This window comes from Cyprinodon variegatus, unplaced genomic scaffold, assembly GCF_000732505.1.
Source record: "Cyprinodon variegatus isolate N-32 unplaced genomic scaffold, C_variegatus-1.0 Scaffold136, whole genome shotgun sequence".
NCBI lineage: Eukaryota > Metazoa > Chordata > Actinopteri > Cyprinodontiformes > Cyprinodontidae > Cyprinodon > Cyprinodon variegatus.
In genome coordinates this window covers 1,050,041-1,065,864 of record NW_015150589.1, presented here as the reverse complement: position 1 = coordinate 1,065,864, position 15,824 = coordinate 1,050,041, and the positions used below count along the sequence as shown (strand labels likewise).

At 45.1% G+C, this 15,824-nt stretch overlaps 1 protein-coding gene across 2 annotated transcripts in view; it reads left to right on the top strand.

The window, feature by feature from the left end:
* The first annotated feature begins 459 nt into the window (after positions 1 to 459).
* Positions 460 to 15,824, top strand: part of inadl (InaD-like (Drosophila)) — a 47,046-nt gene continuing 31,681 nt past the window's right edge. Inside the window, exons 1-13 of one of the 2 annotated variants that reach the window (XM_015376565.1) lie at positions 460 to 557; positions 648 to 827; positions 4,221 to 4,430; positions 5,202 to 5,267; positions 10,194 to 10,466; positions 10,556 to 10,646; positions 10,723 to 10,786; positions 11,887 to 11,946; positions 12,024 to 12,095; positions 12,363 to 12,540; positions 12,625 to 12,735; positions 13,014 to 13,073; positions 13,466 to 13,565. In XM_015376565.1, coding sequence (XP_015232051.1) covers positions 462 to 557; positions 648 to 827; positions 4,221 to 4,430; positions 5,202 to 5,267; positions 10,194 to 10,466; positions 10,556 to 10,646; positions 10,723 to 10,786; positions 11,887 to 11,946; positions 12,024 to 12,095; positions 12,363 to 12,540; positions 12,625 to 12,735; positions 13,014 to 13,073; positions 13,466 to 13,565 — 1,561 coding nt within the window. In that variant the 5' untranslated portion in view covers positions 460 to 461. The remainder of the gene's footprint in view (positions 558 to 647; positions 828 to 4,220; positions 4,431 to 5,201; positions 5,268 to 10,193; positions 10,467 to 10,555; positions 10,647 to 10,722; positions 10,787 to 11,886; positions 11,947 to 12,023; positions 12,096 to 12,362; positions 12,541 to 12,624; positions 12,736 to 13,013; positions 13,074 to 13,465; positions 13,566 to 15,824) is intronic. The other variant, XM_015376566.1, reaches the window with a different exon arrangement.

Genomic DNA, 15,824 nt, shown 5'->3' with positions numbered 1-15,824 from the left:
GTCTGCTGCCGACACCTGATCTCCGACCTGGAACCGGAACCAGAATCAGAACCTCCACCTCCACCTTATCCAGCAGCAGAACCCACTCACAGAAGCGTTGACGAGGTGAGATTCTGAGATCTGTTTGTTTCTTTCTTGAAAATTCAGATATTTGATACAGGTTCTGTTAGTGTGATCAGAACATTTCTTTCCAAAACTTCGGGTCAGGCCCTTTTGTCCTGAACTTTAGAGGACCCAAACTGTCCATGAGCTTTAATAGAACCTCTTAGTCGTAGATTTTCATATTTTGGGGGACAAACATGGATGCCGTGCAGCAAATGACCCAGTAGAACTTTGACAGAACCTTTGATCAAATGTTGACCCAGACTGTCCTTGAGGGTTCTGGGATAGTCTGGGTCAGAGGAAGCCACAACCAGTAGAAGGAGTGAAGGTTAATCCTGGTATTTTTTCTTCAGATGGAAATGAAACTGTCAGCGATGCTCCTGAGAGAAGAAGGATTCAAACATCATCTGGAGGAGGAGGAAGAAGAGGAAGATGAGGAAGAGGAGGACAGGAAGGTACCTCCCAGCTTCAGACAGATTTCTCCCAAAGATCTCTGACTGCCCAGACCTGTTCAAGGCTCTAGTTCTGGTTCTTCTTTCTGTCAGGAGCAGGTCTCTACTTTAGTGCTGCAGTTGGAAACTGAAGAGAGCGACCTCAGCCAGGAGGAAGAGGATGAGGAAGAGGATGACGATGGAGAGCTGGCTCTCTGGTCTCCTGAGGTGAACGTGGTGGAGCTGCAGAAGCAGAAGGACAAAGGCCTCGGCTTTAGCATCCTGGACTATCAGGTGAGCCACAGCACAAAACAAGCCCACATCACCACTGCTCCACCACCGGGCCTTAAAGTTGTTCTGAACAATTCTGCTGAAATGATGCATGACCAGAACTCTACTCTATGGTTCTGTCCGTCTAAAGAACCAGTCACCAGAGGACAGACTGAGCTTTACAGAGACTTAAACCATAGATAAAAACCCTGCAGGCAGGCGGCGACGATAATGAACCCTTCCTCTAACTCGGTTTGGTCAAACTGCTCTGTCCACTGATGACTGACCTGCGGAGTCAGGGGGGGGGGGGTTAGATGGAGCGAGAGGATTGGCTGCATAGAACCCTGAAAGAGAGAACTTGAAGAAGAGGATGGACCTTCTGTCAGCAGCATCTTCATCATGTGGAATGTAGGATGGAGGAAACGTGTCTCTGAGGGCTGGCCTGTCCGTCACAGATGATGGGATGTTTTATGAGCCCTTTGGAAAGTGAGGGGGGGTGGGGCACTTCTAACAGAGCCTCAGGCATTCCCAGAACCAGACCCGGTCCACATTTATTGAACCCATCTAAAGGGGCACAGAGACCCATAAGAAAAACAGAATATTTTTTTCTATGAAACTAGAAGACAGTCGACCTGAAACCTTTTGTCAGCTTGTTTGTGTTTAGGAATCAGAACCAGAATCAGATTTATTTCTGTCACTAAATAAAGTCTGAGGGTTTGGAACAACAATAATCTTTTGACTAGATTTTTTATTTGATTATTTTTAGCAAAAAAATAAAATAAAATCAAACATTTCAGGGATTTTTTTTCTTTAAAAAAAAAAATTAAAAATAAAACAGGAATCCATGATGAGAACTTCTATCTTGTTAGACCCAACCAAAACTAAGGGTCCAGAACTCATCCACACCTGTTGGTACCAGCTGCAAATCACAGAACCAGTATTCCTCCAACTACTTCATCCTGATAGACTTTAGACCAGAAGACAGTTCAGACTCTGTGAGGAGAACCAGGAGAACCTCATGAAAACTGGAAGGTTCTAAAAAACAAATATTTAAAAGAAAATCTACTGAGCTAAAGGAGAAGGAGCTGCAAGAACCACGAGAAACCAGAAATGAGGAGGAGGGTGATAAGGATGACGATGAGGATGGTTATGATGGTTGTGTGTCATACTGAAGGATGTGGCCCTGGACCTGGTCAATTATTCCAGCCCTCTAGAGTCAATTAGTTGCATCGTTAATTAAATTCTTGTATTTTTGTTTTGTTTTATATTTAAATCAAACAAAGTGGTTACAAATGCAAAAATAAAGATACAATAGGCCTTCTCAGCGCTGTTGCTGCTCAGGCCTAATTAAATATCTGCAGTGTGTTGATCTGCCTCAGTGAGCCAATGACGGTCTTAATGGTCTTTTCCTCATATTTAAGAGGAAAGAAGGAGGTACACTCCTTATTTACACTCATTAAAATCAGGAAATCTGCATCATTCCACAGTGATTCTAATAGTTTAGCTCAACCAGCCTCTGTGCTGAAATGAAATGAGCAGTTTTCCTTCAGCTGGGTCCGACTGCAAAGGGTTTATAATTAAAGTACGGACTTCAATCAAACTCAGATGATCTGTTTGTCTAAATTAAGCGTTCTTCCAAGAAAAACGAGTCTGAGCCCCTCCACAGTGATGAATGTTTTTAGGTTTAATAGAAATAATTCTGGATCCTTAAGAGAACTGGATCCATTTGATGTTGTGATAGATGAAAGGATTGTTGGACTCTGTTATCCTCTGCTGGATTCCTGATTGGACCTGACGGGTTCTGCTGGTCGCCAATGAACCCATGTGTTGTGCCGTTGTTTAGGTACTGGATCCACACTCCACTCCTCCTCAGAACTCTGTTTGTTTGCTTTCCTTCAAAATTTCTTCAGTGAAACTTTAGATGCGGAAAGTTCAGTAGGAGCTTCTGAATGTGAAGCTGAAGCATCTCAGTGGTCTTCAGCACCAACCTCTCTCTGATCCATTTCAACCCGCCGTTAAAAAGCAGCATCTTCCTTCTTTTGGCAGAGAACATTTTGACTTTTCTTCTCCTACGTTTTTCTGATTCCTCCGCTCCTCTGCCTGTGTGAGGCCTTTGTTTTTCCTGAGGATCCCGTAGGAGTGGAGGACCCGAGTTCTGACTCCTCACCACCTGTAGCCATGCAGCTCCGTCTAAAAATACAGCTGGGCTTTGTTCTGGCAGCCTGAAACTTGGCACAGCAGCAGCTCGTTCCGCTAAGGCGATGCTCCGGGTTCCCGCAGCAGGGAATTCACAGAGCAGCGCTTTTTAATGCCGCTACCGTCCGGGTCTCTGAGGGGGCTCGGGTTCTGGCAGGTCAGGTCCAGCAGGTTCTGGTTCAGGTGTGGTCAGAGACGGTTCACAGAAAGTCTCTGGATGTTATGTTAACAAAAAAAAAATAAACATCTCAGCAGAAAGTGAGAAATTCATTGAATAAAAGCTGGGGAGTTCAGGGAGATGCTGGAGAGATTGGTGAGAAACATGTTAGGCTTTTTCTGTCTGGGTTCTGTGGGAAACGGGTCAAATAGAACCAGATGTTGGACCTTGACAGCAACCCTCAGTATAGAACATAGACTGTTCAATAAAACGGATCGGAACGGCGGGTGGAAACTCCTCAGTGGCTGATTGGGGGGATGTTTTTCTCATCAGGAGCGTCTGAGCATCCATCCCACTCTGACTGACCTCAGGCTGATCCAGGATGTCATTCAGAGGACCCCAGAGGGTTCCTCATAAATGCCTGATTCAAATCAGACCCAAAGGAAAGACAAATCCGCTGGAGGGGAGGTTCTGTTGATGTTCAGGGTTGAGTCATTCCAGATGTGGAAAGAAGAGTTTCAGCTGCAGAGTCACAGAGGGATGGTTTGGTTCTGGAGATGTCCCTGATATCAGGAAGTTTTGGAGTTCAGAGGAGGTGGATCTAGATGGAACGGGAGAACTCCTGGGACCTGTAATCCCCACGGGTCTGGTCCGACCCGGTCCATAGAACAATCAGCAGCATCACTTTCTTGTTCCGTCTGGTTACGATTGGAACCATTTTAATCCAACTATCCAGGGTTCTGACTGGACAACTGAGAGTGGTGCCGCCAGACAACACCTGAGTGTTGCTGCGGAGTCTGGTTGATGGGTCCCCGCCTTCTACTTGTCTGCGGGTACCCTGCATCATCATCACACTCACTGTAGCTTCTGAAACAGAACTCACAGGAACAGAACCACAGTATTCCAGGTCTGCTCTGGGTCTCTGTCGTCTCCAGGGTGAGTCCGGTCACAGGGTGCAGTTGAGTCGATCTTTAGAGGTCTTTTTGGATCTCTAATCAAAAGGATCAGAACTTTCCTTTGCAGCTGGAACAGAATGAATAGCCATGTCATGTCTGCCTCTTCAGGACCCGTTGGACCCTGGTCGGTGCGTGATGGTGATCCGTTCCCTGGTTCCTGGGGGATCAGCAGAGCGTCATGGCGGTTTACTTCCTGGAGACCAGCTGGTATCAGTTAACCAAACCCAGTTGGACCCTTTCACCCTAACGCAGGCAGTGGAGGTCCTGAAGGCAGTACCGCCTGGTACTGTCCGTCTAGGGATCCGCAAACCACTGGTGGTGAGTTCAAACATTCTTCTCTAAAAGGTGCTGGTCCGATTGAGTCTGTAAACTTTAGAACTATTGAAGACTAAGATCTTTTCTGTGCGGATCTGGGCTGATATACTGGGCCAACTATTGTTGGTCCTAGAAAGACCTTTTAACAGATCTAAATCCGACTGGTGAAGGTCCAGATCTTAGCAGGTTTGTTTTGGTATCGGATTCTCTGCATCTGGTAAGTTCTGATTTGTTTCTCCGGTTTGTTCCTGGTTGATGAGATCCGACTGCACATCTGGACTGAACACTGTTTTAGTTCTAGAACAGGATTAAACCCGTACGGAAGTTCTAGTACTTCTGCTTGAAAGTTCTGGTTCCAAGGAGACTAGTTCTGCACCTCATCATAATTGTGGGTTTATTGGTTCCTCTCAGCCCTTTTCTGCTCAGAGGTTTGGAATAGTAGAGCCGGTCTTTTTCCGGCTTAGATTCTGTTTCAGTTCCATATTTTTATCTTAAGTGTATATATTAGTATATTTTTTGCATGCCTTATACCCTAGTGTTTTTAGAGATTTTTATAATTTTATTTACTATTTCATATATGTTTCATGTTGCACGACTGTACCACAAAAATTTCCTAGTTGTGAACCTCTTCACTAACAATGGCAATAAACCCGATTCTGATTCTGATTCTGATTCTGATTCTGAACTTTGTGAACACAGAGTCCCTCTGGTTCTGGCAGAACCTGAGCTGCTGTCTTCCAGCTTCTTCTCTTGATCCATTTCCTGTTTCTGTAGGAACAAGCAGAGACGAACAAGGAGAAGAAAATTCTGGTGTCTCCTGAAGCTGGGCTGGTTCCAGAGGTAAGCACCGTTTTCTTAAAGACATTTTATTGTTTGAACACCTATTTAAATAAGGGTTGTCATAACCTAATAAAAGGCACTCAAAAAACCATCTGTTTAGCTAGCATGACTCTGAGAAAGTTGAGGTACATCCAGTGTTCATGAGAGGCAGAGCGGTACAGATGGCTCCTACTTTTATCTGGTTCTTTAAAGCAGCAGTACTCAACATTTGATCAGTGTTGGAAGAACCTGCTCTCTTACCAACAGGAATATTTTCTCCTCTCTGTGACCTGGAAAGTCAGGGTAAACGTTTAGGTGTGTGAGGAACCCCATGAAGCCCCTCAAACAATGTTCAGTTGTTCATGCTTCTTAATATTCATCTTAGGGCCGTGAAATACAACAGTGTTGAGGTCCGGCTGGATTAGGAGGCGCCGATGCAGAGATCAGATCAGAACAAGTTTTATCCTGCAGTCAGATTTGAAATCCGAGTCACAGGAAGGAACAGAAGCTCATCTGAGCGGACCTTTCATGTGAATTCACAGCAGATGTTGGTCAGTTTGCCGGTACCTAACAGACCGCACCATGATGCTCCCACCTGAGCATATCGTTTCCTACAAACCTGACCTACAGCTCCTCCTCAGACTGGATCAAAAGATCCGATCCGTGTTCACATTCGTTAAATTAAGGTTCTCTTCTGCCGGAGCGGCTTCAGGTGGAACTTCTCCTAGCTCCGAGGCACGGTGGTGGCAGCGTCATGGTGGGGGAGCTGCTGTGCTCAACATCAAAGCAGGATGTGTTGAAGCAACATCTCAGGCCATTAGGCGGTAGGCCAGAGTTCTGGCCCAGATGGGTCTCTCAAAGGGACAATAATCAGTTGGTTTAATGACTGAGAGAAAATAAGATAAATTCTTAAAATCGTTTCTGGGAACATTTGTTTTATTTCCAATTGTTTCTAAAATCAGCTGCATCAATGAAACTCTGACCGGCTGGGCTGCTGCAGAAACCCTGCTGCTCACCTGAAGCCTTCAGTAATCACTCTGAGAGCTTCGTCTTTGTTCTAACTGTCGTCCTGCTTCCCTTCACTTCATCATCCTCACCCCCCCTTCTCGCTTTCATCTTCTCCTCTCTTTCACCTTCCCTCTCCCTCCCCTGCTGACTCAGCTCCATGGCTCGATGCTATAAAGTGCTCCATCAGCTCAACCGGCAGCATCTTTCTTTAAGTGAGGCAGCCGGAGGGAGGAGGGGAGTGGGGGGGTTGCTGTGAGGACATGCCCCCCTCCTGCAGTACTCAGTATTACTGCAGTACAGATGTAATGCCTCTGCTGCTGCAGGTTGAACATTTATCTGTTCATCATGTTGGATCACTAATAAAAAAAGATGAATCAGAACTGCTAATCGGATCTGGTTCTGTGTTGTTCTGATGATGGCGATCAAATGGCCTGCAGGGAAGTCCTTTAAACCAGATCAAAATTTAGATCAGTGCCACTGAAAAGTGGTTGTCGTCTTCTTCTTCCTCTTAGCTCCTGATTAATAAAGCAAACGGCACCAAGGAAAGGCCGACTAGACTTCATCCTCCGGTGGCAGCAGGTGGAGGGTCATGGAGTTCTTCATGCCGCCTTTGGCTTCCTTCTGACGCCCTATCAGCATAGCACTTCCACCCAGAATCAGGAACATTCTTCTAAACACTTCCAAAACACCGTCTGCCTAGAGGCCCTGTAGTACATTGGCTTCACCAGGAGGCGGCGCTGACACTGACCTTAAATGCTCCAGACAAGATCCTGAACCAGGAGGTCCAAAGCATTGGGTCTGGAGACTTTCTGCTCCGGTTGAGTAGAGGTTTTGGCGACGCTAGCAAAGGTCAGCCTGAACCTCCAGAGTCTGAACAGAACTTTGTTTCTCTCCGTTCATGGGGGGAGTCATCTCTGGGTACTCTGGGTTCAGAGGACACTCCTGTTGACCCTTACACATGGTTTTATGGACCATTTCATGCCCTGTCTGTCTGCATTGTATTGTGATGGATGATCCACCTGTCCAGGTTCTGTCTCGTGTCCAGAACCCTTGAGACGGTGTTTTGATTGTTTCTGCTTTGTGACTCGGAAGCTTACTGCTCAGCATGTCCATAAGATGAGCAGACGGGGCAACCACCTGCTGCGGGCCACGCCCACTTACTGCGCTTCACTGCCACTCCCCCCATTTGTAGGGCTAATATATGTCCTGGTCCGAGTGTCACCAAGTCAGCCTATGATGGCTCCGAGTCCAAACCCAGGTTTGTGGCATCATTCAGGAATCTTAGAAGATTAAATATGACAGACAGAAATTATTAGAGATCTAAAAAAAATATCTATCTATATTTATTTATTTTTTTTTGCACAAAGATAGTCTAACTGCTCAGAACACAAAGTGCTGATCCGGATGGGGCCAGAACCTTTCAGTGTTCTGGTCCCTGTCGGCCTCTCATTCCTCTTTGTCCTCCTGCTGCCGTCAGCCTCTGTGCTGATCTTTTATTTCCTGTTTTACATGCAGCTCATTTAACAGAAGAGCCTCTTTCACAGCTCAGGGCTCCCTGATGGCTCGTCATAAAGATCTCCGGGTCGGTTCTGTCACGTCCCTGCAGGATCGTTCTGTCACGCTGACCAGAGAGAGACCCCGTTAGGAAGCCACACCTCGTTAACTCTTCGAGGTCACATGAGGGAGGCGCCTGATTAAACCCTGAAGCTTTATGGGAGCAAACAGCTTCCTGCTGCAGTAATCAGATTACTCTGAGCAGCAGTAGCAGCCAGTTGGTAATCTGATTACTCTCAGCAGAAGAAGTAGTTGGACTCGGTAATCTGATTACTCCAAGCAGCAGAAGCAGGTGGACTTGGTAATCTGATTAAGCGAAGCAGCAGAACCAGGTATACTCAGTAATCAAATTACTCCAAGCAGCAGAAGCAGGCAGACTGGGTAATCAGATTACTGAGACCTACTAGAACCTTACACTTAGACAGATTTATTAAGTCATTTTATATACAGAAGTGTAAACAAGATGAAATTTAGTTTAGAACAGCTCTCTAGACAATTTCATTTTATTTATTAATTTTTGACAAGGACCTACTAGGTACCTAGGTGGGAACTAGCTACTAACTACTTTCATAGATCTTATGCGATTCACTGGGAATATTTTTGGAAGGAACCAGTTTATTTCTATAAAGGTTAGATTTCAGAAATATTTAATAAGTACCAGCTTGGTTCCACAAATGCTCAGAAATAGTACCAGTACAATTCCCAGTGGTTTTAAAATGGTACCGGTTGGGTTCCACAAATATTCTAAAAAAAATGGCTCTTAAGTTCTTAAAAGCTTCTTACAAAGAACCCAATAGGTCCTACAAAGGTTCCCACAAAGTGCTAGCTAGCTTTCATGAATGCTATAAAATGGTACTAGTTGGGTTCCACAAATGTTCTAACAAGGTACCAACTAGGTTTCATAGAACTTAGCATAGGGAATAGTTGGTGGAACAGTTGGTAGGAATAATGCTCAGCATCAAGAGGTTTCTGCATGGAGCATGTTTTCTCTGCAAACATGAGTTCTCTCCGGGTACTCCAGAACCCAGACAGGGTCTGTGGGTTTTTGGTCTGACGGAGGGAGCAGAGCCGCTGTTCTGACCCGCTCTGCTCTCTGTCAGCAGCTAAATGGCACTTGAATTGAACCGTTCTAATGATCCTGACCTCTGAAGGAACCACTAAAACACCTCAGCATCGGCCCACTCCGTCTCTGCGGCGTTAGCGTCACGTTCCCCTATCCTGGCCTGCATGCTGTAAAGCGAGAACGGACCGGTTCCAGGACAGCTCGTCATCATCTCTGCCGTCCTCATCGTCTAATGGGGGGGATATTAAACAGCAGCGTCTTTAAATCTTCAGAATATGAGGCCAGGCAGTCACGGCCAACAATCATCAGTCTGCAGGGCGAGCTGTTAGCGTTATGAGCTGTGTGCTGCGGCCGCCGTCTGCTCCTCACCTCCATTACAGCGCCGGATGGGCCGGCTTCCCGGGCCCAAATTAAAAGCCGAGCAGCAGAGTCCTTGAAGACGAGGCTCGCTCTGTGGAAATTAGCCTAAGTGTTGTCATTAATATTTCCCTGTGCGCGCTAATGTCTGCATGGTAATGTAAAGAGCAGGATATCCCCTCAGTATGTGCTGAGGGAGGCTCTTTGGGGAGATGGAGGAAACCTTTATGTGCTCAGAGATCAAAGCTAATGTTAAAAGTTTTAGTCTGGGAGAAGTTCAGCAGAACTTTCTCAGTCTCACGTTCACTCAGCAGAACATCTAGAACCATCTCCTCCCATCAGCCTGACTGCGCTTCAGTCGCCCAGAATCCGTCATTTCTGATCCTACCAACTCATCTGCAGTTGGTCAGGCTGGAAAACGGAGCAGAACCAGAAGCAAGTCTAGAACCAGAACTTCCCTCTGTTCACAGTCGGCTCCAGAGCTGCTGTGAAGTTTTTTTCTACTGGTTTTGATTTTTTTTCCTTCCTTGTTTGAAATGCAGCATAGGTTTTTTTTTTTATCAAAGAGAACCGGCATTAATATAAGAAGGAATGTTTCTCCAGAATAACCTGGTTCTGGTGAAAAAGTATTAATCCCCTAAACCCAGTAACTGGTACCAAGTCAATGTGGACCCATTCTCCTTTAAGTTTATATGACCTTCCACAGGCCTCCATGTTTGAACCAAATAAAACTTTGACTTTGACTAGACCACACAAATGCTAAACATCTCGTTATTTAGCCAGAACTTGGATGGACCTATAGCCTGTCCATCTTCCTGGATGTTTTGTGGATATTTGTCCCTTTAATGATAGAAGCTGTTTGAATCTGGTCCTTTGGCCTGATTGGTTGGCAGCATTCATTACATCACAAGGGTTAGAACCTGTTGGCTCTTCCTCACTTCAACAGCTCTCCTGTCTGATTTCAGGAATTGAGCAATCGCTCCGTGCTTCCAGAATATCCTAAGGAGGAAGACGAGGAGGAGGAGGAAGAGGAGCTGATTCTGGATGGAGGTCTGCCTCGCTACACCTCCTCTCTGACCTCTGACCTCCAGCCTGTGGAGGAGGGCACAGAGATGGCTGTAGATGAGGAGGAGGTGGAGGCTGAGGATGTGATGAACTCCCTGCACAGGATGCCTCCTCCGTCCTTTGAGGAGTGGCAGCTGTCATCCTCTGCCGGCAGAGCAGGAGGTTTTGAGGAGGTTGGTTCAGTTCTCATGTTTTAGCTTCTGCTGAGACGTTTCTCACCTGAGGAAGATTTCTGCAAATCCTGCTGTGTTTCTAAAATCAGCTCCAGACATGGAGGAGAGCGTCACAGGATGAGGAGGAGTTGCAGAAGTCAGACCATGAGAGCATCTCATCTGTTGGTAGACTGATCCTGGGTGAGTAAAGAGTCCAACTTTAAAATCTGTGTTCCGCCTGTAGGAAGCGCTCTGAAATCCGTTCATGTGTCTTCAGGCCTTCCAGACTCCAGAGAAGGAGAAGTGGACTCGGACCTCACTCTAACGGACACCGACACCGAGTCAGTACCACCACTATGTGTCCATGTCACAGAACAGTCCATTCCTACCCCCAGGCCATCAGAACCACTAAGATCCAACTTCTGAGCTAATCTCTGGGTAGCCCCTTAGCCCCTTTAGTCTGACAATCCATCCATCGTCACACTTCTGGGACCCTCCCAAAATACCTCATGGACCCCCGACCCAGTCAGTGCTCTGGACTCGGCTCATGTGACACCGAGATATAAAGCTGTGACGTCAGCATACATAGGGTAGCAGAGGAGTGTTCTCTGATATAACCAACTTACTCCTTCTAGAAAAGAGTCATCACCAGGATACCACAGCATACATTTTATTACTCTGATTAAAAATTCCAAAAACTTCTGTCCTATTATCATGTAATTAGTATCAGATTTGCAGCAGTTTATCACAACTTGATCAGTGTCATCAGATTATGTTCAGTTTTAATCCTCCTCAGATCCCCAAACCATTGTTATATCAGTTCCAGATTACATCAAATCATCACTAATTATCTAATGTTTAATGTTTATTGGCAGCATATCTGTACATCTTCAAATGAAGTAACTCGGTTTAGAGTCAGAATACAAGGAGCTGGACATCGTGTTCAACCTTAATGCAGCTGAGTCCACGACAGAGTCCAACTGTGAAGAGGACAGGCGATGAGCTGAGGAGCTGAATATCTGGGGGAATTTAATGTGAAATGATGATGATTGAGATACGTTTCAGAAATCAGTTTTGAATCTGAGGAAAAAACAAACATCTGATAAATCTTAATAAAAGGTGCAGTCTGGATTAATTTCATTCCTATCAGATGGTCCAGATTCTCTGGCTGATTATCTGGCCTTTGTCTCCCCCTCCAGGTCAGACCAGCTAACAGCAGCCTGCTGGGTCATTATTGATTAGTCCTTTCTCAGCTGGTTTCATGTGAACCATTCAATTTAAGGAACCATCCTAATGTACAGACTCAAATATCAGTCCCTCAGCTTCTGAAGTCTAATCTGGACCAACCGGTTCTGATCCACAGTTGCTCTCTAGTTACACAGATTGCTCAGGAAATACCTCCAATAAAAAACAGAACTTGATAAGTTTCTGTCCTGTTCAGGTCTGCAAAGATGGTGAACTCTGGGAGGAGGAAGAGGCGGAGCCAGCGATGGGGACACAGGTAAGGCAGCCGCTGATTGGGTGAGTCCAGGCGAACAGGAAGCCTCCGTGGATTAACACCTGAGCTTGTTTTCACAGTGATCTGCCTGAAAGAGAAGCAGGAGAGGGAGAGGAGACCCCTGCCTTCAGTCACTGGGGACCCCCCCGCAGGTAAATTCACCTACAGAGGAATGCACTGACCAGAACCTCCTGATCCAGGTTCTAAGGATATCCTGTGCTCCATCCTGTTACCTGTTTAAGAGCAATGGAGCTAACTTCAGAACCAATGATTATCTAGCGGCATTATTTAGCGGCAGGATCTGGCATTCTGCTTCAGGATCCAGACAGATGTTCTTGTTGGATCATCAGGACACGCAAAGAACGTCCTCCACTCAGCCTGAAACATTCCTCAAACTTAAATGTCTCCCCCCCATACAGGGTGGAAGTGTGGCCAGAGGATGGCCAGTCTCTGGGGCTGAGCATCGTTGGAGGTCGACACGTCATCAAACGCCTGAAGAACGGAGAGGAACTGAAGGGAATCTTCATCAAACAGGTTCTTCCAAACAGCCCTGCTGCTAAATCTCACTGCCTGAAGACTGGAGACAAGATCCTAGAGGTGGGCCGCTGGTTCTCCGTATGGAAGCTCTGAGGGTTCCTCAGTCTAACAGAACCTGTCTGGTAAACTGTGTGCACCCCTCAGGTGTCGGGTGTGGACCTGCGAACAGCCAGTCACGAGGAGGCGGTCAGCGCCATCAAGTCCGCTCCGAGTCCGGTCGTCTTCATTGTGCAGAGCCTGTCAGCTACGCCGCGGGTAACGGATCACACTGAACACCAAGCCGTCGGTTCTTGAGGGAAAGCCTTTTTATTCAGCTCTCGGTTTGGATAAATGTTTATCTTTAGCTTCAGTTTGCGTATCTAGGCACGTCATGCTAATATTAACCATTTTAAAGATATAAAATATTAACATTAAAATTTATTATAATCTCATAACGTTGCCTTTTAATGTTCTCAGGATTCTGTTTACAATAAATCAGGGAAGGTTCCATGGCAGTGATGATTATCTGATCTGTGTGTGTTTCTGTGTTCCAGCCGGTGTCATTAACAGCATCCAGCAACAGCAAACACAAAGTCAAGCGGAGAGAGCCTCTGGTACGAACCACAGCCTCATAGACACCTGCAGCCAGAGGCCAGCAGGGGGCAGCAATGCCTCAGATCACAGTCAATTCTGGGTTTAGCGGCAGCTCAGATATCAGAGGCCTGTCCTCTCAAAAAATCCTCGGACTAAAAGTTGTTCTTGGTGATGTCATTTTAGGAAAAACCTTAAGATAAAAGTTCTCAATGAAGCTCCTGGCGCTTCAGAGAGCTCCTGAAGGGAATAAATGTCAGGAGAGATTAGGGGGAACTTTTAGTGAGCCTAAACGTGTCTGAAACTGAGAAGACGGAGGAAAAGGAGAGAGCTGATTGGCTTTTAGTTTATTCTGTTTCTTCTTTCTTCTATGGGGTACAACTGGACCCTCTGACCCTCTATCTACCCCCCACAGATACCTGAAGCTACGCTGCCCCCCCTCAGACAGCCCCCACCCTACAGGCCTCCCAACCAATCAGAGCAGGAGCTGTCCGCTCGCCTGCAGAAGGTCAAAGGTGAGAAACACACCTGGATCATGGGTCTGTTCTACTGAGGCCAGACTCTCAGTACCACATCAGTTCTGACCCAACCTGTAAAGTCGGATCAGACATGACGTTCTGGTTCCACACAGTTGGTTTCGGTTCTGTAGATCTCTTTAACCTGATGATTTGCCACGTGTGATCTGAAATTACCCTGAATGATATCTGTTTATTTACATTACCGCACAGTCTGTTGTGTATATAGTATATAGCTATATACTATATATAGTATATTGTATGTTCTATATTGTGTATATATATAATTTGTCTGCACCATCAACATCAAGTCAAATTCTTTGTGTGCAAACCTACTTGGCAATAAATCTGCTTCTGATACTTGCCATAGAAAAGACACCTAACGATTAGACACCGGACCTCTGTGCTCTAGGGCAGGCATCCCCAACCTCGGCCCTCAAGGGCCGCTGTCCTGCAGGTTTTAGAGTTTTCCCTGCTCTAGCACAGCTGATTATGATGATTGCAGTAGACCAAAAGCCTGTTAATCAGCTTTCAATTAAAATAAGCTGTGCTGGAGCAACAAAACTTCTAAAACCTGCAGGACAGTGGGCCTCAAGGACCGAGGGAGGGGATGCCTGGTCTAGGGGGGCCAGACTGCTGGAGGCCCTGATCTATGGCTCCCCTTCACATAGGCCCTCTGATGGCTGGTGAGGTGCCGAAATTCTGTCATGTGGACACGCAGATCTCGCCGACTCATCGGTCATTACCCAGGCTTTAGAGGTCGGGGTCCAATCTGGAGATTCTCTGGAGATCCTGAAGGAATCTATGTTTTTGTTGGAAGTAGACTTATTTATTGTTAGGCTCTTTTGGTTGTTATCAATCTGATTTTCTCAGTCGTCTTTACAGCTTTTATAAAACTCAGACCTCCTGTAAACATGAACATGTTCTTTTATCCCTGCACATGAAATTGCCGCTGCCGGTACCATCCTGGTTCACTAGCTCACAGGTCCTCCAGGTATAAACAGTGTTTTCAGTGACTTGTCCAACAAGGTGGAACAGACTTGAGTTTTACTCCATAACTAAGCTCCTTCCTCTGTTTAAAGTCAAACTCAACTCCCATTTGTCTAAAACGCTTCTGAGTTTCATAACAAAGATTTTTTTTTAAGTGGTTTTATTTCTCTCCTTTTAATTTATGCTGTCTTTTTCAATGCGTTCGGTATTTATGCTGTGAAGCACTTTGGTCAACTCAATCCGTAGTTGGAAGATTCTTCATTAATAAAGTTTGATTTGCTCTGATCTGAGCTTTGTTTTGATATTAAACCTCTCTATAAGGCATCTGTATTGATCACCTACTTTGAACCCCAGGTGGTCCATAGGTGTGATTGGGACCCAGCTAGTTTGGGTCAAGGCTCCAGGAACTAGTTTATGATCTCAGGGGATGATGAGATGAGCAGATATGGGGCAAAATAACCATCAATAAAAACATGTGCTCAGGTGCCTGGATGTGTAAAAGTAGGGATTAATATTAAGATCTATTTCTTTACAAATCATGTATTTACATATATAAATCACAAATTTACAAGTAATAGAAGCTGTTACTTCTTAACAGTTGGTGGCGTTATTGTGCCTGGAAGTTGTTCATAAGCAACAATTAGACTAGAAGATGAAAACAAAACCACCAATGGAATATTTCTTTGCTGAAATCATTTTCAATTGAAATATTCAATGAATGGTTCTGTTTCCATCTTTTTCCTGTTCTTCTCAGTCTATGAAGGTTTCAGTAGAACTTTCTGCCATCAACCAGTAAAGAGCGTTACAGCTTCACCAGGGATCGTAAAATCATACAAAAATGGAAACTGCGTAACTTTTATTTATAACTTCTAAACTTGTTTCTACCAAATCACCAACAGAAATCTAAAATTCATATTTATTGCCATAGGTTTGCAAACTCACACTCGAAAAACGGTCTAGAAATAAGTACAAATGTCTTAAATTCAGTGTAGGTAAATGAGATGATTTGCCAATGGAATGACTATTTTTACTCTTAGAATAAGATATTTACTTGAAATTAGACAATGCACTTGTTTTCTTATTTTAAATGTAAATTTTCTTGTTCCATTGTCAAAATGTTTATTTTACCTTCTCAATTCAAGAACAAATTCACTTATAAAAAAAAAAAGACTTATCTAGATTTAGATTTTTTCCAGTGCGGATGCCTACTCATGTTTTTATTGAAGCACATTTTGCCCTACAGTATAAGCAGAGTTTTCAGCTGATCGC